Consider the following 24358-nt stretch of genomic DNA (forward strand, 5'->3'; position numbering starts at 1 on the left):
ACTTACCACACCTTCACACTGCTTTTAACATAATTTTTCTGTGCTGATGACGGAAGAGCTTTTCTGAAGGGAAATAACAAACCTTATGCTTTCCAGTGCTAGATCCCTCTGTACGTTCTCAGGGGTTGCACTAGGGATTGCAAATTATTTGATGCCTAACTAAACATAATAGCTTCCCCTTTCATAAAGCATGGCAAAAAAAAAAAGTTTATAAAACTGAGTAAATAAATTACTGGAAAAGTTATTCCTCAATCAAAAGACACACTCTGGCTGCTGGATGCACAGAATTGATACACAGCTTGAGGAGAAGAGTATATATACTGATTACAGCATCACTTCCAAGTATAAAGCAGGGTGAGACAAATCACAGCAAGATCTGTGCAGATTTGTGGTACGAGCATTACCATTTATAACTAAGACAAAACACACCAGGTGGGTACCACAAATGGTCAGAGGAGGAAGAGAAAAGGCAGCTGACAGAGGCGAAAAGTGTAAGAAACCAGCTATGGCCACAAAACTGAGTGGCTGACCCGCATAACCGTTTTGGTGCAGGCTTTGATTATTTTTCTCCCTATCTAGCTGACAAACTGCTACACTGGCAGAGCATCTATAGATAAACTGAGCAGTGTTTTTTTCACCAGTACTGCAAAATACCTGCTCTGCTGCTTCTTCGCTTGTGTTTGAAGTCCATTGTCCATCATTACTCTTTTGTTCTACTCTGCTGTGTGCAGTTTTGAGTCAAACTCCCTGTATAGTCTCTGTATAGTCTTCGCTGTTGCTGTAATACAAACGGAAACTGGTCAACCATTTCGATTTGGTCTTGTGTCAGACATATAATGGGAAGTGTTTCCAAACACACACTGTTTCCCCCCTCCAGTCTTACAATCAATACTGTCCTGCCTTCAATTACAATATCACCACAACAGATATACTTACAAGGCGTTCCGAATCTCACAATAGAAAACCTATTTCTTTGAATACAAAAGTTGGCCAAAATGATTGAATTCCTGAGGCAACAGAAATGATACTGGTGATTTTATTCAGCATGTGTCCAATACCATTTTTCATTCTGAATCCACATTTTTTAATGCTTTTCTTATACCATTCTAAACATCACCTTCAGCTTTTATGGAGTCCCTTAGAAAGTTTTTTTTCAATTTGTTTACCAGAAAACTTAAATCTCAATGATTAAATAATAGGACATTTATATACATCAGTGGGTTTTCTCAGATACTGGGCTCTAAGTACATACAATGTCTATTGAATGAAAATAAAAAAGAAAATTCCAGTCATGCAAATCACCTTACAACCCATGTTCCATTTGACTCGAAAATTTTTACTCTGTTACTGGCATATCATTTTAAAATTAAGCAGGTATTTTTTTTTTTAAGGTTGCTTTGTCCATTTCCATCCGTTTGTTTTGCCATTCTGAAGAACTGAGAGGCCACATGCTACTGCAGAAGGTACCGGCGGGGTGATAATGGTTCTGCTACCACCAACCAACCACTCCAAGCCCTGGTGTGGATGTGTTTAAAAAAGCCACCTAACCTTCAGCTAACTGCACTGGTTTATTTCTGAACAGCACATCACAATATCAGCATAGATAGCACATTGTAACCGGTTGGGTGATTCCACTTAATAATTTTTCAACACTAGGACCTTTCAGCATTTTAATTCTGGTTTCATTTATGAATTAAAGGTCATATATAGAGCACAAATGAGGTCTAAATTTAGTCACAGCAGACCACAGTTCCACATAAAGACAAATCTTCAAGTTATGTTGACCTGCTAGGAGACAAAGATAAACAGCACAGCAAACATGTACCTGCAATGCACTGCTTCCCTATTAAATATTAACTGTTTCATTTACATTTAAATGAACTGAGCAGTAAAGGACAGACTTTCCAGTACCGCTGTTTGGTGCTGCTGTCATGGAAAGAAGCTGAAGACAATGTGGGCTGTATGGGGGCAAATGACGCAATCTCAGCATCCGCTCAAGTGACTTCAATGATGACCATTCTCCAGTCTTGAAATATAATCCTACACAGCATTTCTTTTTTTCCCTCCCTCTGTAAACACATCTGTTCATAAATAACTTAGATGTCTCCTTGACATTCATGGTATGTAACTGAAGCTGAAGTAGAAAAGGATGGGCGGTGTACAGCACTGAGGAGATGTCACAGTACTTCTGTTCAGCATTTTTGTCAAGTGCAGGTTGCTAACATCAGCCATCAGAGACGGGCGGGGTGACCCACCCATATTTTTCATGGGTCTTCACCAAACTCTTAAATGTTGCTTCAGCTTCCTTTCGACTGAATGACTTTTTTGATTTGCCAGCTTTTCTGCAGATACGGCCCTGCACCAAACAAAAAAGAAAACCTTCGTTAAACATGTGGACACCCAGCTGGAAACCACAGCTTAACTTTTCAACTCATCACGCCAAGGGGCATTCATTTACGGGTACCAGAATGCAGAGCTCCCAAACTGAGGCAGACAAATGCATTATTAGAGATGATTAAAAATTATACGCAGGGGAAAAAAAAGAATTAAAAAGACGACATCTGCCAGGCTATTTCTTCCCAGCGAGCCCTTGTGCTGGCACACTGCCCTGCATGCAGCACCCAGCAGCTGCCGCTGTGGCCGTGCCACACGGCTTGCCTCCCTCGCTGCTGCGCGGGGACCCCTGTGAACAAACGAAGGGACCTCTGCCATCAAGCATTTGGCGCGCAGACCCCCATGACCACCCTGTACGCTCATAATATAGTCCAAAGTGTGAATATCACAGACTTGATGATTCTGGAGAACCATGATAAAAGTGGAGTGTTTTTGCAGGCTACACATCTCAAGGTTACCTGTATCTCACCCACCACACCCCGCTGCCCACACAGAGCATCACTAAAAATTACATCCATCCCACGAAACACACTCCATTCTTCTGTTCTAGTTTGACCTATGAGAAACAAATAGCCCTGGCACTTCTTAAAGGCAGGAGCACCTTAAAACCAACTTGCTTCCAACCTACATAAAAAAAAAATAATTTGTTTATTACCCCCTCAGGACAAGTTTGATAATAAATGAAAATATATATATTTAAACATACTGCATCTTTATTACTTTGCAATTAAATATTACCTCTAAATGCACAGCAGTATATAATTTCAAATCCTTGTTTGGCAACACAAGACATTTACTGAGTTATTAATAGCTTACCTTATTTTGTACATTGGTCCTTGTCAATTACCAACTAACAGAGACAGAAGAAAGAAAGGTAGCTGCAGATTTATTCCACTCTATAGCAATAATACCCTTTAAAGCATTTATGCCTATTGGATTTGTCACAAAATAGAAGTTTATTAAAGTCACAAGTCTAATAATTTTTATAACTGTTTGAAAGACTGCACTGAAAGCCTTTTTAAGAATAAATGGTATTTGATGAGCAGATACTATATTACAGTGTTAAAATTATTAAGAACCAAGTTAGTATGTTCTCATTTTTTCCATTCCTTTGCTCAAAATGATGCATCAGGTTGCATCTTTTGCCTCCCGTATTCTACCGTCGATTTGGAATTTTAACCAAAAAATTGTCATTCGTAGTCACATGCAACAAATAACATTGAGAAAATAGTCAGGTATCTGAAGGGGAAAAAAAAGGGAAAAAAAAGGGGAAAGAAAGAAAACAAACTCTGTCCTTGGAGTATCAAAGTTATTTTTACAAACTGAGTGAAATCACTCTGTAGTGTGGACAAATCCTTTAATTCTAGAAAGATGTCTCAATATTGGACAGATACGCTTTTGTGTTCAGCGCTGCTCTTATAACAAAACTATGGACACATGAGATAAAAAAAAGCTGTTTCCTACTCTTGTTTTAATAAGTAATATTTCAGTGCAGTTTGACTTCTCTTTCAGAGATTACCTTAAATAAGGATTAGGAACAGTGTCTAATTTCCACCTCCATTTATTCACAGCCAATTTATACCCATTTGGTTTCCACAAAAATAGCTCTTTTACCTTTCGATGCTTTTCGTCGCCTTTCTCCCTAGTTGCCATTTACAGACTAGCAAAGTATTTCTTCTTTAAATACCCTTTGATAGACTAAACAGCAAGACACCTTCCCCATCCCAGTACTAATCTGGCAACTAATATTTCTCCAGTAAGGATGATCTGAATGGTACTGATTTAAATCCACTAACAAATTTTCTTAGAAAATGTTCCTTTTTAGTTTTGACAAAAGCAATAATTAAATAAAACCAGGTAACATTTTAAAATCTCATGATTGCCGGTTCTAATACTGCTCCTCTCTCAAGAATTGCTGTTTCAGTTGGGTGCTGGAAACATAACACATTCCATTGACTAATTATCTTACATATCCTGCAGGAGTATTTTTGTTGTTTCAAGACATGTCTTGTATTTTCTTCATAATCCGAGCTTTTGTTGGAAGCACACTTAGAGAAAGATAGGAAAAGATAAAGCAAAGTGCAACAGAAGATGAAATCAGCACAGGAAATGCTGTCCTCAAAATCTCACCAATTAAAGACTTTTGAAAGCAGATATAAACCTACTCTACTACTTAATTTCTGGACTAGGTTCATTTGCCATCTCTTGTCTTATACGTATGATTTTTGAATCATTTAAGGCTTTGATAGCTTTCTGAATTGTGTGCATAGCACCTAGAACAGTATGATCCATGTCTTCCCAGCTTTATCAACGTATTAATACTAATCTGCACCTAGAAATAGGATCTTTACGTTAAGAACAGCTATTGTTCATATTCACATCAGCTACCTGCTGCTTTCAAACCAGGAAAGTAAGAATCCTTCGGTGTTGCAATAAGGCAGTGAATATCATCACATCATCTAAAATGTTACTAGAGCCACAGCAGATGAAACGAGCATCGTTACGTGAGTTTATTCACATACTTCTTTGCTATTAATGTAATGGATCATTAAACCCACTTCTGAATCACATTCTGGTCCCATTTGCAGGTTGTATGTAAACTGCATCATCAAAGACCAGCTAATTCTACCCAAAGGAAGTGCATGTATTTCTGTGTTTATACAGAAACCATGGGTGGCATGGTTAGCACTGTCCCTTATTAACCAATATCCTGCCAGGTGTTTATAATTTGGATAAAATTTAACCTCCTGGACTAAAAGTTTCCCTTTTTGGTGCCTCAAGTAAATCTGAGGTAAAAAGAAAGAAGGGTGGAATTTCAGTCAACGCAGCTCAGATGCTTTTGAGTCTATACTTGAGCAATATCTACTGTCTTAATGATTTTTAGCTTTTTGCCATTCCCACAAAACTCTTCCCAAGTTTAACTAAAACTGGCATTCTGCATACAATTATAAAAGAAAATGTCAAACAACCATTTTAACAGGCACCGTTATCAGCTCTGTCTACAGTTTATTTTCAGATTGCTACTTAATCATGCAGTCATTTAACTCTGGTCAGGAGACTATGAGCTGCTGCATTTGGTAAACATGATAAATATGGTAAATACAGTATGCAAATACAGCGCTGGCCGTAGCTCGATTGCGCACAAGTGCAGTTTGACTGATCTCTAAACCACGCACGTCACCACTGCCCTGGTGACGAATACAGACCATTTGCATGGCCAGTGTTTTGATACGTCCAGCACCAAATCAAGGACAGATATCAAACTGATAGCTGAACAAGATCAAAACATTCCACAAAAGATTAAAAACAACAGATAAAACCCAATAAAGCCTTTCCTTTTGTAACGATATTAATGTCGACTTTAGCTCTGAGGAGTCACACCAGGAGCTTGTTTAAATAGTCGCAATACTTACAGACACTCGGAGTGCTTTTCATAAAGGGATAACCGAAAACCTAATTAAAATAAAGAGTTAGAGAGAACGTTCCAGATTTTGCCATCTGCTGTGACTTCATGTACTTATCAAGCTATAATTTTAACGAGCTGGAAATATATGAAAGGCGAAAGCAATGCCACAGCATCCAACTGGTTTATACAGCCATGCTGAAATGCAGGGGGACGTGTGCTGTGCTCAGCCTCCTCGCTCACTTGCACTCCTGCTGCGCCTGGTTTGTGTGGCACGGCGAGCAATGCAACGCCGCTCATCTACTTTTTGCCCAAACTAAAGAGTTTGAACAAACAGCTGATAAGGATCCAGCCTATATCCCTGCTAAATGTCAGCAGAAAGACCTCCTGGAGCACAGTCTGCTGTGGGTAGCCTTCTGCCCCTGGCCATACCGAGGGATCGCTCCCTCTCACCATGCTCAGCAGAAGACCAAAGGTCAATCTCACATATGATTTGACACCCACATTGACACACTCGCATTACACTGTGGACAAATCTGGGAGCTTTTCTACTTCTCAGTGATGCCACAGTAGTCTCCATGTTCTTCCACAATCATCAGAGCATCAGCACGTCCTCCCTTTGAGAACGCTATGTGACACTGAAGCGCATCCTCAAAAATACTCAACATCTAATAGCTCTTTGAAGTCCTTCAGTATCATTATCAGCAACGTTTCATATCTTTTCTTCCCCAACACCATGTCACAAAGAGGTCCGAAGACAGAGTTAAGTCCTCTACAGGGATACCAAATATGAAGTCTGAAGCTCTTTAGCCCTGTAATCCCACTACAACCACACATCTGCCCACGTCTGGCCTGTGTGTCACGAAAAACAGTCCCGACATTTCTTCTGGTATTTCCAGAATCAGGATGGTCTCAAGAGGATTTCTTTGGCAGCGACGAAGAGATTTATCTCATCAAACCAACTATAGTAGCTCCCAGACCAAAACCCAACGGTTTTGGCATAGCACACAGCGTCAGGTGTGCTTCCATGTCTATCACTTTTGGCACTACCTAGAAGGAAAGGACTATGTAACAGTGGACAGCCTTTCACAGGATCACACAATCACTGAAGTACTGGCTGGAAAGGACCTATGGAGGTCTCAAAGTCCAGCATAGATACCTGGAGCTGAACTGCCAACACAGGCCAGCTGTGGCACTGCACAGCCAGGTCCTGAATCCTTCAAGGCTGTGCTCAGTCCTCTCCTGATGCAAGACCCTGTGTTACTACGTCGCAAATTTTCAGAGATTTATTGTACGCAGTCACCAGCCCTTACAGGACTGAGGTTATTCCGGAAACAGCAAAAGCCCCTGTGTTATAGGTCTCTGAGATGCCACAGTAAACCCTTCAGGTACATCTAGATCTTTTTTTTCCTGGACTGGTTAACAAAAAGTTGTATTCATTGCAAACAGCACACAGCTAATAGACTCAGGAGCCGGCAAGCCTTCATGTTATTAGCACTGGTCTTAACGCAAACTCCTCACCCCTGCCCTCCTTTCATTAGTCCTGGATATGCAAGTAACTCCAGCTTGGTTTTCCAAGGGCAGATCATACCTGCCTTCTGCACATGGGGCTAAATGTGGCCAATCATTTAAACCAGCATGAGGGTGCATGGGCACAAGTTCATTTTCTCCCTTCATCTCTTAAGGGATCTCTATAGCAGGGTCCAGTGACCCACTTCAAGGTAAGTGTCAAGAGACAGAAAACAAGCAAGGCTTTAGAGAGGTACACAACAGACTGGAAGAGGTCACTGTGCCCCACGCTGCATCTGTGGTGATCCCTCCAAGGACACGAAGGAGACCCACAAGGATATGCCCGTTTCCCAAGTCTGTCATACCAGGCTTCTCCATGGATGATGCAAAAACTGCGGATTTTCTAAGAGCTGGAGCACAATATGAGTCTCCAGTACATAACATGTTCCACTAATGTGCCAGTGACTCATGGCTTTGGGCCTCAGCTGTTCAAAGCCGCACACTATGCAAACATACTCAAATCTTTTCTGATAAGTTACAAAGGAATACAGTGCTGAAGCCTGAACCAGTCCTATTCTAGAATATTTAAACAGGTTTTCAGAGAAAAATATTTCCACTGGCTTTAGAGAAGCATTCAAAACTAGAGCAACGCTGAAGTGAGCTACTGTCATGCTCTCAGTGCAATGACTGCCATGTGTCACAACATCATTGCCGGAGCGCAATACACACAGCCTCTCCTCCCAATTACATGGTGTGTAATTTTTTTCCTTTACGTACTGATGAGGCACAGTTAATCATGTCTCAAAAATTGCACACAATTTATATGGCACTATATATAATTATTAGCTATAGCTAAAACAAAGCAGTATAGAAAATGATGCAGACAAATACTGTTAATGTCGCAGCATAAGTGAATTAAATGTTTTCTTGCAAATGTGTAATTTCTGAACAGTATTTACACGCCTTTTTTGATCTCCTTTTTAAGAATAATCCACAGAAAGAAGTGAAAACTCAGCAAGTTCCATCTTTAAAGCATCCTATAAATTGCTCCTTCTGGGAGTGTGACTGTTCTTTGTCCAAGAAAAAGAAATCTGAGTTCCAGCTGAGTATTAACACTCTCTCGTCTGTGTGCAGCCTGGTGCAAGTGGCTCTTAATCGATACAAACATTTACAGCCCCAATCCCCGTTTGACAGCTACAGAGCACTGCAGGGCTCTTCCTCACCTCTCCCTAAAGAAAGTAACTCCCTTCCTGCATTTTAAGGCTGGGACAAACTCTGTGCTGGCAAAAGAACAAGCTGACCATATTCCTGAAAGGTGCCTCTAGCACCTCCAGGGCCAAAGGTGCTATCTTACAACATGGTAGGCTTCCATCAAAAGAGATGGTCCCTGTGTCCTGCCATCAAATGGCCTCCCCGCTAGTCCAAGTGACAAAGGGTCGTTTTCTCTGTCAATCTTCTGCCAAGCTCCCTGGACTACCTCTCTGTGGAACCAGGCACCAGTAGAGTTCCCAAGGGTAAGTCCAGGTGAAAAGGCTGGGAGTGTCATAGCCCGACTTTGTATCAGCCCACAGGTCCTCCACATCAGGAACCTGAAATTGCCCAAGTTAAACACAGCCATGGCTGTAAACCCAGCCAAAGCAAGCAAGCCATCCTTTACAACAGGTTGTAAAGATGAAGGAGCTACAGCCCAGACAACAATGTCTATCTCCACATTTCCCAAGGTTTCACCATGCTAAAAAAAAAAAACTAGGAGTAAAAAGCAGACTACCTCTGGGCACATTTAATCAAGTTAAGACCAAAGTCAGTAAGATTACAGTCACAAGCCGATGCGCTTTTTCCCCGGCTACTTACACAGATGTGTCAATCTCTTCACTATGATATGGTTCCTACTGATGCACATGGACATCTACTCATAGAGCCCTCACTTCCGAGTGCTTTAAGGAGGTATCCTCAAATGACCTCTGGAAAGAGGAGTATCTCTAGTTCACAGGTGGAAAAGAGGAATATAGTGAAGTTATACAACTTGCCCATGATTGCACCTGAAGTCAGTAGCAAAACCCAGAAGCTAAACTCGGATCGCCTCTCCTCAGCCTAAGTGCTCTAACTGTGAAATATCCTCCCCGCCCCCCCAATAACTATAGAACACTTCAATACTAGGTGTATTTTAATAGAAACACTCTGGTCAAATTTACAGAAAATTTGACATTTATAGAAATTCATAGAAAAGTTGAAAAATTAGTAACACCAATTTCTTCTGCTTTGTGACGCTTTAGGTTTTTTTTAGGGGCACATATTACAGAAATAAGCCCTACATCTCTTGCTGTAGATGGGGGTTTGTTACCATTTGTAAAACAAACCTAGAAACAGAAGAAATACCTAGTCATTCCACAGCTCATAACACCTGACTATGACAAGCATCTGAGCTCCAGGCCATTTCATAATGCAGGCTTACTCTTCCTTCCTCAGGTTTATTTTCACTCATCTTTGAATACAGATTTGGGATCGTGACTGACTTGTAACTCTATTAAGAAGTCACTGCAGAAGTTCCAGGGGTTTTGGAGAGCCTGCACAGAAGAGGATTAAATCAATGAGGATCATTGATTTTAACACCACGCACAAAATCATGAAGCAGATAAAAGGACGTTTTCCAAGGACAGCCTGTGCACGTGCAGGACACAGGCACGTATCTGCCACACACAGCTGAGGACAGGCACACCTGATGTACCACTCCTCAGCTTAACTTTTAACTGGGATGGGGCAAACCAGACTGGCACCTTGGTCCTGTTTCAGAAGAGGAATCACCTGAATGTCTTCAGTGTGGTCCTCACTTACCTTTTTCGGGGAGATCAATAGAAACTGCAAATTGTCATCAAAGCACAGCTGTGCTTCTCCCTAGCTTATGCTCTTTAAATTCCCAGCGCAGTGCTGGTTTCACTGCCAGCCAGGTTAGGTAACAGCACCATCTCCTTCCCATGCAGCCCGTCCTGCGACTTCCAGGATCTATTAAATCACTGCTGTTTCCAGATGGAGTTAAAGACCAACACTGTGGAGCACTCAGCATCTTCTAGGAATGACTCTGTGGAGTACGACTCAGGCCAGCCTCAAGCCACACGCTTTTCAAAAATGCTATCTATCATATTCAACAGAAACCTGGTATTTCACTTACAAGCGAGACAATTAGATCCTGCACACATTAAATTTAACATGTATTTTAAGCCACACAGACAGCATAATCACGGCAGCCCCTGAAGTTCTCCCTGCTTAGCCGCGGAGTAATTGCACCTGGCAATCCTTCCGTCCTCCCATCTCCCTTCGCGCCTGATGTCAGCGTTACCTTTTCTGACAGTTACAGGAGGAGATAATTTGTAAGCTGGAAACTGTATGTGAAGGACTGAATATATCAAGGAAAAGAAGAGATCTTCGCTGACTCTCATCAGCCCAAAAGAGATGGAAAAAAGAAATGCAGCTAATATTACGTTACTTAACCAACGTTCGACTCTGAGAGAGCAGATGCCTGCTCAGGGGACATGCCTCGGATCACGCCTGGTAGTAAGAGTCCTGCGATATGAGGACCAGAATTACTGTGGAGTTACAAATCTTCGATCTGGAAGTCTCCGGTCATGCGTGGAAATCCCTCGGCATTGTGTAGATGCCAGGAAATCTGCATATTTTCAAGGCTAGCCTGCATAAGGAAGAGTAAATCTTCCTCACAACAGAAAGGGGGTTATTTAGGTTACTCCTCCAGGAGGACACAATGTTACCCCTCAGGACTAGACTTTCTGCATTTGAAAAAATGCAATTCTTCAACAAAGTATCTGACAAAACACCCAAATCCGACATAGTTCTCTCTCTCTGAACACGTTCACTGAAGAAAACGAGGACTTACTGCGCAATTCAGGGAAGAAGAATCTCGCTCTTTTGAGCAAATTCAATTTTCTTACAATTCAAAGCGGCGATTCTTTTAAATTCTTGTTTAGGAGATCAGCCAAGTATTTCCAGGAAGAATTAGTTCTACCTCCCATAAAAGCGCATTTTAAAACAAGCAGTTCGTTTCCATTTAGTGATTTAACTTATTTGATGACTATTTTAACATTATGGCTGACAGCTGAAAGTATTTTAAAATTTTCCTTTTTATGCTCTGAAGGGGTAAAATGGAGATTACATTCCCCCTGCTTTTTAAAAGAATTAAAACAGCCTCCTACTTCAGTGAGTTTGAATCCCTGTGTCTTCATTCTTCTCAGTAGAATGTATTTGCATAATAATAGTGGATAGTCAGAACAGCAATATATTAGAGTACAGATGAACAATGTTTTTTCCGGCCCATTCATCAGTCCCAGCATCTCAACATAGCAAATATATATGCTCCCACCTAAACTTCAGCTTGAAAATCCTAGGTTTCTCAATTGCCATAAAAGAGAAACCTTAGAAGGCAAATACATCTGATTTTCCTCTGTAACTAAACAATACTCTTTGTTACCTCTTTGGCCCAGCATTTACAACTTTTAATGCAGAACAAGTCCCATAATACATTCTTTGTCTCCTCTGTAATCTTTGTATATAAGTCCATGTGTTTTTCAACCGTGGACCTAAAGCAACGTTTCTTCCCGTGATGATAACCGGCATAATTTGCTCAGGCAACTAATTGAAAGCAAAAAGCAAGCGGATTTTATTTTTTAAGGTCCTAATATGACACAATGGCTCCAAACAATTCAGAGACCACTGTGTTCTCTATACATTTCTGCAGCCTTGGAGATTAACCAATTTATTCATGGCTACAGTCCTCAAACCCAGCATCTGGAGTATGAAAACCCATGGATTTGCAATTAATTTCTGCTATACATATTTGAAAGACCTGGAGTCTGCTGACCTCCTGGACACCACGTAAGTCCCATCTGCTATCTGCTCACTCACACTTTTGTTTGAAAGGACGAAGAGGGAGTAATTTAGACTATGATTAACTGCTACCTTCTGTATCTGTTTTTCATAAAATAAGCCCATTTCTCCTGTTTCAATCTGGTAGGAGTCAGCTGGGATGCCTGCATTTTTAAAATGGAAAGATAAATCAGTCCAATGGTCACACAAGGCACATACATCCCAAAGCAAACTAACGGGATTCCCCTGAGGTACTTCTAATATTACAAGGGATAAAAATACTATACACCAACAACTTTTATTTGAATTCAGGACATTTTCCTATAGAAAATGAAATCTTAATTACAAATTATATTTTGGTCTTTATTTAAATCATTATACAGAAGCCCACCACAGCAAGAGTACTCATAACTAGGGATTCCCTGTTCCTATTTTTACGTCCTGACAAAATTTTTATGCTCCCTCTATTCACTGGAAGAATAAGGGAGTATTTTCTTCAAAACGAAGAACTTTCCCCACGACACAATCTGCGGAGTCGCCAGTTACCTGACAGCTGCCTTTGGCTGGCAGTCCTGTCCTCAGCCTTTGCAGAGAGAACAAGGGACTCATAAAAAGGAGAACAAGGCTGCCACTGCTCAAGGCTACTGCAAGCTTAACCCTGAAGACCTCAAGGCATCAGGTGCAGACATGTTGGTCGTTCTGAATAAAACCATAACTCCAGATGCATTATTTGGACACTGGCATGTACAGATTTGTCCTCTCTTAAACTTCTACCAAACCAGCATCAAATCATTACTCTCTAGAGAGAAACAACATGGCTACTAGGGGACACAAAATCTGCTCCTACTAGGGGACAAAGTCTGCTCCTTTTCATTTGGGACCATACCATCCGCCACGTTTTCCAATGAGAGAGACGGCTCCTCCCTGAAACACAGGTGCCAGCCTCAGCCGTGTGCGTTACTTGAGGAGAACGACGACTAACCTCCCGCTGCCGCATCCCTCTCCCACGACCAGCACTGCTCCCCCTTCCTTCCTTCAGTTATTAACATTATCGTGACAACAGCACCGTTATCAGGCAGCGGAGAGTAACAGACTCATTTTTAAATCTCTCTCTTAAATGATCAATAAAGGGTTTTAAGGGGTTCCTTATAAGAAGGAATAACGCTCAGCGGGCCACTTCCACAGCCTGGGATAGACAGACAGACAGACACAGGAGGCTCTGCCTAGACATGCACGTTGCCTCCGGGACAACAAACAACTGGTATTTAAATTATTTTGTTAGCATCACTCCACCTCCTTGGCTGACACCCCAGCTCCGCGGCAGCTCATGGCTACCATTTCGCCGGTTCGGCAGAGCCAAGCTCTCGCCTATGATGACGGGAGCCAGCGAGCAGCTGACTCTGCAGGAAGCAAGTACAAAGTCATCCCCTTGAAACCAAGGCTACAGTTGAGTTAAGGACAACATCAAGTTTTTTAAAATAAGATTCTGGATCCTAGACAGATAAACAGTCTTAGGCCTTTGATGTACTGAGAATTCCCCTCAAGATACTGACTAGAGCTGTGTGAATAATTGATTTTCTCAGCTGAATAGCTGAAGCAACCATCCAAACAAACCCCAACTTGTTTGTTAATTAACATTCTTTTTTTTTTCCTTCAAAACTGAGGGGGTAAAGAAAAAAAAGGGAAAAAAAAAAGCGCAAGCGTCGTTTGGGACTGTTGAATTGTTTCATTCAAACAGAAATTGTCTCTCTTGTATTTTATACTTTTTTTTTCCAGACAAAAAATGTCTAACTACGCGATACCACATTTGTGACAGGAAACAAGGCTGTGCATCCTGTAAGGCAGGACATCTCTTAGGCAAGGTCATCTGAGGCGTACAGTTCCTCCTTGGTGAAATCTGGAGAAACAGCCACTCTGTTTTAAAATCCAGCCCCTGGGAGACAGGCTTAGGTTTGGGAACCTGGGCCCAGGCTTCCCCGCACGCAAGGGCAATGCTGAAAAGCAACAGAAAAGTGCTACCTCTTAATTTCCGTGTTGCACACTTAGGTCTCCCTAGGGACATAAGTCCTGAAAGAAATGTTTCACCTGCGACATGTCAGAATGACTCCTCTCAATTTTTATTTTACTCTGCTAAAAGGTCTGTGAAATATAGTGAAAAAATCTGAATTTCTCAAGCATCTTGACTGCCCGAAAATGTATTTTCAGTGTTAGTGTTGTCTGCTTTTTGACCACTTTGTCGAAAAAAAGACGGTCATATATGTTCGCAGGTTACTATTAGCTCTGAAAAAAACAACAGACCAAGAAGCGCTGCGTTTCTCTCTGAAGAACTGGCAGAGAACAGCAGCATTACAGCTAGCACGGCAAAACGGGACTGATGAGAAATGCTGAATGAAATCAGCCACCTCGGTTTTATCACTCAAATTGTCAAAAGTAGGAACACATGCTGGCGGGAAGTTCAGTCCTGCCCACTCACCCCGGCGCCCGCGTCGGCGAGGTGCGCTTTCGGATGCGTCACAGACTCCAGTATTAACAACGACTTCACGCGAAATCACGGCGCTGCAAACCAGTGACGTTTGAGACCTCTGGAAGGCCCCATTTACCCACTGGTGCCGGCAGTGTCCCGTCTCCCGCTCGGCCTCGTGGCTGCCGCCATTTGCTCAGGCAGGGTCGTTTTGAGGCGGTGGAGAACAGATCTCGTCCTTCCAGCCTTTCTGATTGATAGCGAGCGTGCTGAACGTTTCACGCTATCGCAGGGTGCAGGCTGCTTACAGAAATGACACAATTAACCTGGCGCAAGCCATCGCCATTTGTTCAGGACGGCTCCTCTCAGGCACCGCGACGACCCGCAGCATGGCAAGAGTTACCCAAAACCAGCCCTGTAGCTCTGGGAAATGCAGTGCCTCAGCTCTCAATATTTCGGTGCCTCTGTTTTCATTAAAAAAAAACAAAAAAAAAACCATCAAAAGTAGATTACCTGTAAAAAGTAAAATGAAACGGGGATAGGGGAGCACCTGATGTATTTTGAGCCCTTCCATTATGCAATGGAATCAAGATTATATAACGAGGGGAACGCGATCACAGAAATGTGGCTCCCACAGCACGGAGCCCGGCTACAATGACAGGCTGGCAACCCAGCACGGACTGTACCTCTGTAATCCAGAAATTAAATTCCTTCTCAGCATCACCTATTAACCTTTCCGCTCAGAAGGCACGATTCGAGACTTTGAAACGTGCATGTTACACCTCTTTAACAGCTAAGTTACAGGCAGTAATTTATTTCAGCCTTTTATTTTGTCCCATATGCATTCTCTTTTTTTTATAGTTAACTTTGTAAACTTCTGGAAGAGTGTCATGGAAACTCTTGCATTTTAAGCGTGTTTATTAATAATGCACAGATAAACATCCTCCATTATCAGAAATTACTACCACTTCTTTCTGGAAATCCGTTAAGTGGTTTAGGGAAGAAAATTACCAGATCATACAGCTTAACATTTATTACTAATAAAACAATTTAGAGGTTTACTTCACTGAGACGTTTTACGATCCAAATAAACCTTAATTTAACCCATTTACATTCTACATTCAACATTCAATACTGCAGAAAGGTGATGAATTGTTAAAGAAATGGAGAGAATTTAGCATTGTCCTTCTAAATCCTTGTTTAAAATAATGAGAAATATGATCTCTATAAAAAGAGATGGGTTACCACATAGTGAGACATGGTAAAACTAGCTACAGAACTTCAACATACTCCAGGCTCAATGTAAGTTAAGGCTTTTTTTTTCTCCTGGTAGATGTTTTTTATATCCCAAGGTGACCTAGGAAACTTGACCTCTTCAAATGAAGCGCAGAGAAAAACACTATCTGATTAGAAAAAAAGGAGCAGTAGGCCCAAACCAAACAGACAAAAAGGAGGAAAAGCCACTCACAAAAGAGTCCATTAAATAATCAGAATTAATTTTCTATCTTAAGAGAAATCAAACCTTTACTTCTGCTCGTCCAAGCAGTTCCACAGAGACAAACAGGAATAGCCTCATTTCTAAGCAAATGAAAAATACATTATTATTTACTCTTCACCCACTCCCTCCTTGCTAAGATATGAATTTAAGGAGTTACTTAGCATCATGTACTGACAGACGTGGAGCTGTGCATGTCCCCTGGGTTCAAGGGCATTCACGAAGTGAACATGAAGGAAAATCACCCTGCCACAGCCATGTGTATACTGCCCACTACAATAACCATAAAGAACGACTGGCTATGAGTTTCACCAGCGTTATTTACCCCTTTATTAAAAATGTCTTATGAATTACTTATCTTCTAAGCATATTCTGCAGGAGAGAAAGGGAAAAAAAAAAGCATAAAACGCATTGATTCAGCTGAGTTCAGAACCAGGCAGCTCCTCCGGAGAGGAGAGGTGGCAGGAACCATCTGGCTGCTGCACCTGCAGTAGGGACCCAAAATTACTGGTTCCTTTCAGGCAGGGAGATTTCAGAACTAGCACAACTTTGCCGGAAGCTCAGGCAGCGATGGCAGGTTGCGACCCTGTGCCACACCTCAGCCCGGTGCGCCAGGCCCCAAACCTGTCGCCTCTTCTCCCTCGAGGGATACCACGGAGGACAGCACCAGACAAAGACGTGGGGGCAGCAGCTCCAGTGGCAGGACTTCGCCCAGCAGACCAGCCAGTATAGGCAAAGGGCAGAAGGTGGAGGACTCGAATCCCAAACCCCACTGGAGGCCGAAGAGCCTCTCTCAACTCTGGGGCAAGGGAGGTGCCCCTTGGGAGCAAGGGGTACAACACCCCGGTGCCACAGGCAGTGGAGCCAAGCACAGGGACAAGAGATGCGCAGGAGGACACAACAGGCACATGTGCTCCTTGCCCCTCCAAGCTGCACCTGCCTGAGGAGGGACACCAGAGCCAAGCAGGCGTGTTCCTGCCCCCTTCCCACCTGTGATGCCAGATCCTCGGTGGGGGGGGAGAGCTGTCACCCAGGCCTGGCCAAGGTCAGCGGCAGGTGGGGCGCGACCCACCGCCCTTTGGGATTCCCATCCCACGCACGCCCATGGAGACACGCAACCCCCCCACCCCTACCCAGAGCCCAGAGACACCCCTACCTGCCCCTTGACGAGGCTGGCGGCAAACTGCCTCATGACGGCCTCCACGGTGTAGGCGCTGGACCAGCCGCGGGGGGTGAGCAGCTCCATGCAGATGGCTCCGCCGTCCAGGACGTAGCCGTTCTCCAGGCGGGGGCTGAGCACCCTCATGAAAGGGGGCGAGAAGGGGAAGTTGTCGGGGAAGGTGAGGTTGAGCAGGATGTACTCGGTGTTGGTCTCTTTCATGTCCTGCCACAGCACTGAGTCCTTGTCCACCTGGTGCAGCTTCACGTTCCAGTCGAAGAGGCTCTCGTCCACCAGCTCCACCGAGATGAAGCGGTCGCTGAGCCGCGCGATGTCCTGCAGCTCCTTCATCAGCCGGCGGGTCCGCACCTGCGTGCAGTGCTGCTGCCGGCCCGCCGGCGCCAGCGGCCCCGACCCCGACGGCAGCGGCAACAGCGGCGCCGGCCCCGACCCGGAGCCAGAGCCCGGGCCGGGGCCGGGCCGCTGCGCCGCCTCCTTACCGGCTGCGGGCTCCCTGGCCGCCTCCCGCGGTTTCTCCCTGCCGCTGGCCGAGCGCGGCTGCGGGGGCTGCTTGGCGAGCTCCGGCGCCTTCTTGTTCTTCTGGCCCCCGGGGCTGCTCTCGCTGCTGCTGCTGCTGCAGCCGCCGCCGCCTCCCCCGGGGGGGCCCTGCGGCTGCGGCTTGTTGCTGCTGTTCTTCTGGTTGCCCCGGCCCCTGAGCGAGGAGCCCTGCTGGCCGCCGCCGCTGCGGTGGTGGTGGTGGTGGTGATGGTGCTTGGGGTCCTCCGTGTCCCGGTTGTGCAGCCGGATCAGCCCGATTTTCCGCAGCAGAGTGGCCATGTTGTGCGCGGCTCTGCGCTGCCTCTCGCCTTTATGGGTCGGTGGGGCTTTTATTATTATTATTGTTGTTATTGTTATTAATTTAAAAGCCCGGCTCGGCGGATTTGCCGTTCGGGAGGGGGGGGCGGCGCTGGGCGGGCGGCGAGGCCCCGCTCCCGCCGGTCCGGGCGCACGGGGAGGGAGAGCTAAAAGGGGGGGTGGGGTGGTGGTGGTGGTGGGGGGGGATGCGCGGCCGCCGCTCAAACGCCTCCCCTCGCTAGGGCTGCTGCGGGCAGCATTGCAGCAGTGGGGGCTGCTCCCGGGGACATCACGGCCCCACTGCCGTGGCCATGATCCCGTGAAAAGGGAAAAGAAAAATTAAAAAAAAAAAGGCGAGAGGAGGAGAGAGGGAGGAAAACAAACAAAAAAAAAAACCCAAACCAAAACGCAAACCACCCGCAAGGGACAGCTGCCCCCCTCCACGCACAGCCTGTGCTGCAGATGCCTTCCCCCGCCACCTTCGGCGCCCACCCGGCCGCGCCAACCCCCGGCGGGCCGTTCCCCGCGCCGCGCCGGGCACCTCCCCCGGGGAAGGGGGGGACGGGGGCGGGGGGAGAGGCCGGCAACGGCAGCCCCTGCCCCCGCGCTCTCCCGCAGCGGCGGGGCGCGCGCCGGCCCTTTGTTCCCCGCCGCCCGCGGACGGGGCCGAGCGGCTCCGGCGCGCGGGAAAAAAGGGGGGGGGGGGGAAGAGTCCGCTCGGAGCACCCCTGCCGCAGCCCCCCCGCCCCGCACACCCCGCGCTGCCTACGCGCCCGGCGGCCCCGCCGCTGCGGGCCTGGGGGCGGGGGCGTAGGGGGGCCCCTCCCGCAGCACGGCCGTTCCGCCCCGCCCCGTGCTGCGGCAGCGCGGGGTGCGCGGGGTGCGCGGGCGCGGCCCCGGCGGCGAGGCGACGCGAGGCGGGACGGGGGCGGTGGCGGCGGGTGGCGGGGAGTTGGGGCGGCCCTGGGCGCCACCCGGGGAACGGCCCACGGGTGCGTGGGTCGGTGTCTGCCCGTGTCGCGTCGCTCAGGCGGCTGGATGCTGGCACAGCGTCAGAGCTCCGCGGGCAGCGATGCACGTGTGTGTAGCGCGTATGTGATGCGGGTGCGTAACAACCCCACGGTCCCGGCCCGCATCACATACGGAGTTGCGTTGAGATGCGTCGTGTGTAGGGGTGTTTCCCGTGCATACATCTCCCCACTCAAACACACACAACCCCACGTGAAAAGCACATACCTGCAAAAAATTATGTCGGAAAACTAGATAGGAATACGTACCTGTGCCTATATTTGGGTATGTGCGTGCATTTCTGTATTTGGGGTGCTGGGAATGATGTTGCAATCTTTGTTTCTTCAGCCCAGCAGACAGATGTATCCCCTCCCTCTTGCACCCGCTCCCCTCTGGACCGGGTAGGTCCATCCTCCTGCAACTCTGTGCAGCACCAGAAGGAAAAGCCAATTCCCAAAAATCTCTGTCCCCACAGCCGTCTTTACTGGAAAAGAAAAAAAAAAAACCAAAACAAAACAATAAATGCATTCAGTTGGGGAGCAGCGACAGCCGGGCCTGGAGCGTGACCGCATCTGTGGGGCAGAGGAGGCGCAGCAGTGGGCAGCATCTGCCTATCGCAGTGTCGCACTCCAAAATGCCTTCCCCAAGCAAACGGGGGTGGCCTGAACCGCCCGCTCTCTGCTGTGGTTCTGAAGAGCAGCCCAGGCTGGAAAATGACTGCTGCACTTCTGTGGAGGTCTCCAGAGAAAACCAGTCAGGCTTCTGGAAAGCTATCCGCAGGGCACGTTACCTTTTCATCAAAAACTGGGTAACCAACTCGCTTCCAAAAAAATACTGGGGTCAGTTCAATTTTTGAGCTTTTTTTTTGCCTTCTTTCTTCTTCCTGTTACTTAAACCAGTTAGTGTTACCAACGGGTCCACATTCAGGAGGTGACCATGGTTCACCAGCAACTGTTTACATCAAACTAGGCAGCGTGAAATGCAGTCTTTTTGCCGGGCTCTACAAGTGGACCTAAACAATCGGTCAGTCTGCTCTACTACAGACTAACAAGCTTGCTGTTGTTAAAATCAAGATCCTAAAAGCAGAACTGTGCGTTTGTTTTTCACACAAGACTTTATTGAAGGCTCAAAATCGTCTCAGTAGAATGGATGGAATTATGGGCCAAACGCTGGTCAGTGTGACAGCCCTGGGGGGTGCTTTGGTCCTCCCCTGCCTGCAGATACCTGAGGTCTGTCGCAGGAGGCGTTTGCTTAATTGCCTAGCCTGAGGATATCGGCATGGGAAATACAGTTGACAGAGTGTTTCCCCAGGGGAGGCCAGAAGTCCTGGGGAATGCGAGGTGTGGGGGCTGAAGCGGCTGGGAATGTTCTGTTCATCTCATGTCCCTCTCCTGTCTTCCTTCTCGCTACAGCCCACCCTGCCTGAAGGAATGAAGAACCTCCAGTTTCTAGGATATTGGAAAGCGTGTCCAAGCCATCCCCTCGTAACCTTCTGGAGCGTCAGACACGCTGCCCCACTGAGCTATTGATGGACCATCCGTGGAGCTGGGAAATTTCTGGAGTACAGACAGACTGCATGCGGACATTTCCCGGTGGGCGATGCTTGCAGGTAGCCAGTAATCTGTGCTTTGATGGACATATCGGCACTTGAGGGACTTGCAGTGGGAGAAGCTAAGGCACAGAAGGAAATTTCTGTTCTTCTAGTTAGCAGTTGGAGCCGGGCACAGAGAAATGTGGTGGGATGTGTTGGGAGGCTGCTCCTGCTCTGGTGCAAAAGCTTGGAAATTGCAGAAACTTCACCTGCAGCTTCAGTCCTGATGGGTGGTCATGCAGAACAAGGTGTTCGGTGCTCGTCCCGGGTAGAACACCTAGCGCAGGATAGAACAGTGGGGCACATACGCAGAACTGAACCAGAATGCTGAGCAGCAACTTGAGCCTTTGTGTTGGCTACATGAATGTTTTACAGTGAAAGGTCTCTGCATGGTGCTCCTGTGACAGCTGGCAGCAGTAGCCGCTCTCATAAATTTAACATGATGGAAGTTATTTACCTGTCTCATGTAACTGCTGAGCTGGCTACCCAGCGGTGAAGCCATAAAAACCAGCAAGGTCTCCGCCAAGGCAGACCAGAGCCAAGCAGCCCCTCCATGGCCTTGCACCGTTGTTTTGTGAAACAGTTTGAGATTAATGACGGGAGCGAAGAGAGCGCTGTTTCAGCGACGTGGAAGGTGTAATAGGTGCGCCCGGACAAACGGTATTCTTCTGTGACAGGGAATGACTGCTCTGGTTGTGCTGCAAGTGGGGAAATCTGGCACACTCTGCGTCCACGCTGTCTGCAGGGTAAAAAAGCTGCAGTGATGTAGTAAACTCCTGTTTTTCATACCCCGGCTTCCTCGGCAAGGGAATTAGTTAGTTAGTCCAGGATGGATCCCGGATGGCTGCAAGTCTAAGGCCTTGAAGCAAAACTGGGAATAAAACAGCTTGTAGGGGAGGTGACTCTTGTGTCGTCCAGACTGTCCTCATCCACATATTCAGGGACTGACAAAAAACTCTGAACAGATCTGGTCCTTGATCTCTCCTTACGGAATCCTCAGCAATTCAATTCTTCTTTCATAGCATTGTACATAGTAGAAACACTAACTCTATTTAATGATTATACATCCTCACCAGTATACCAGGTGTAGGGGTCAAACTGAACCAGTCTGCGGTCTCCCAGGCACAGCCCTCCTATCCCTGCCTCAGAGCAGGACTGGTGGATCCCCTTACCTTATGTAAAGGCATCCTAGAGTGATGCCATGCCTTCAGAATCAGGGAGATAAAAGGGCACCTGGGTATGAAAACCAGACTGACCTCTGGCAGGCGTTTCTCCTACCTGTTTCACTGGGGAGCTGCTTTCAGGCTCAGTCGTTGTACGCCGATTAGTGAAACAGCGCAGCGGCCACAGCTCGGGTCCAGCAGCAGCCCTCAGCTTTGCATGCAGCAGACTGCAGCTAGTGAAGGGCATCTCAGGCTCTTGCTGTAGAGAGGCACCTGCCAGTAGCTGGAAATTCAGAGCTCTGCGTTCCTATTGCAATACCAATTTGGTGTTGTTTGGGGCTATGAGGAAGGTGTTTTTTTTTTCTTGCAGGGTAATATTGGCCAGTGATTTTCTCATTTTTACAAAGTTTGCAAAAAAAACGTTACCTAGGGCTCAGAGAAAAGCTCAGGTGCATATGGTTTGCTTCCATTTAAATGCAGCAGGATTTTAAGGCCTGAGTGTGTTAGAAAATGTTACTTAAATTGAACAAGTGGAAAGAAGCATTTCTAGCATGATCAGGGGTAAAAATGCATGTCTTCTTAGGAGAATTAGAAGATCTGGTCTTGTTTAGTATAGCCCAGCAAAGACTGAACAGGGTTGTGGTAACACTTTATAAATATATTTGAAAAGTAAATGTCAGAGAGGGATATTGACTTCATCACATGGTCAAATGGCTGTACAGTGAGTAATCCTGAATACATTTGGACTGGAAATCTAAAGACTTCCAGCTATCTGATGAATGAAGGACTCGAATACTCTCCCGAGCAATGGAAGCTGTAGCATTCAGTCTTTTAGGATGGAGCCTGAGAAGCTTATGAACATAATTGTACAACACAATAGAATAGGAAAATGCCTGAAGATAGAAAATTAAGCTTCTATTATGACTCCCTGAGCATCTGACATGCCAGTATCCCCAAATGTGTGAGAAAATAGATTAGATCCCTGTCAATTTTCATTATACTTATTATATAATAATTCTATGCTCCAGGGCTTCCACCAGAGTTGGGAAAGATATTTTATTTTATTCCTCTTGATGCATAATTCGTCCTCTGTTGGTCTTTTTTTGCCTTCCTCTGCAGGTCTGCAGATAGATTGTTATAGGTGCCATTAAAATCTTAGGGTTTACATGTCTTGCTGAAATACTTGGAATTAGGCCAGACACTAGAGCTGGAACTTTAGAAGGGTTGTTTACCTAGATCAGCTTGGTAGGCACCATTGATTTCCTTTGTATCACGGGACACAGCCTCCTTCCTAGTACCACATGGAGTTTTATTTAGCGAATTCTTTGTGAACCTGCAAAACATACACTTTTTCAACAAGCAAGCTATTCACTCATCTCTCCTTCCTTTGCCTGAGTTGTCCCAGTGCTTACTGGTATCTCACTGGGCACCTTTGGGGGTTCATTATTTGTCTGCCTCCTTTCATCCTCCAAAGTGACAGCATCACTTATTTTTAAAAGGATATCCAGAGGAATGGCGTTTCCAGTAACAAACATGGGAATGAAGAAAGACACAAAAATGTTCTCTCCTGGAATGTAAAAGCCTGTAGAGATGCATGTGCAGTCCCTACGTTATTGTTGGCACATCCTCTGAAGTCACCTTCCTCTCTGTGTCAGAAGTTCACGTGGCATTTCTAATCTCTTTCACTGAGTTAGATAAACAAAATACTTGAGGTAACCTCCACTCCAGGGACATGATAAACGCAGGTAAATGCAAAGGATACCTGGGTAAATTCATAAATGAAGTAAATGAATAGCCATTATATCACAGCAACAGCTTTTGAGAATGAGTGAGGTAAACAGTATCCCTGGAAAATACGATTGTCTATCTGCTTTTTAAGTTTGCACAACATTAGAAATGTTCAGGAGAGGCTTTTTTATGTTTGTGGTGTTCACCTTCATGTACTCCTTCATGCATCCAGGAATTCTGAATCCTGGAACTTTGTGTCAGAGGTGACCATCTCATATACACACAGGTATTTTAAAATTCTTGCACTCATACAGAAATGCAAAATACAGTCAGTAATCCTAAGAAAACCCTTACTGTAAAGCATAGAAATCACTGCTAGTTTTCCCCAACATAACAGTACAACACATCCTTTACTTTGTTCCACCTTCCTTCAGCCTTGACATCTTCTGGCCACATTTTCGTCTCACGGTATCGTCCTGTAGCTGCTCAGTGAGGAAGCTATATCTCATGGAATGGCTGGAGGACTGGCAGTGATCTGATGGTCATTCTACTCTGGATGCAAAAATCCTTGTTTGCCATTGCAGACAGTGACTTTCTAGACTGTCTGTCTAGAGTTTCTAAAGCTCTGAGATCATGAACTTTTCTGGGCTCCTGCATATAACCAGAGACCCTGGGCCATCTCTGAGGCCTTACAGATTTTAAATGGGGGCAAGCAGTATG

The 24358-nt window shown here is 45.6% G+C and overlaps 1 protein-coding gene across 1 annotated transcript; it reads right to left on the reverse strand.

The window, feature by feature from the left end:
* Positions 1-1018: 1018 nt before the first annotated feature.
* Positions 1019-18837, reverse strand: UBE2QL1 (ubiquitin conjugating enzyme E2 QL1). Its single transcript, XM_010124297.2, has 2 exons — positions 17291-18837; positions 1019-2356 (listed from the first exon to the last, which is right to left on the reverse strand). Exons 1-2 carry the CDS (start codon positions 18128-18130, stop codon positions 2225-2227), a joined length of 972 nt encoding a protein of 323 aa, XP_010122599.2. The 5' UTR covers positions 18131-18837; the 3' UTR covers positions 1019-2224.
* Positions 18838-24358: the final 5521 nt, after the last annotated feature.

This window comes from Chlamydotis macqueenii, chromosome 2 (assembly GCF_036417535.1).
Source record: "Chlamydotis macqueenii isolate bChlMac1 chromosome 2, bChlMac1.mat, whole genome shotgun sequence".
Classification (NCBI taxonomy): Eukaryota; Metazoa; Chordata; class Aves; order Otidiformes; family Otididae; genus Chlamydotis; species Chlamydotis macqueenii.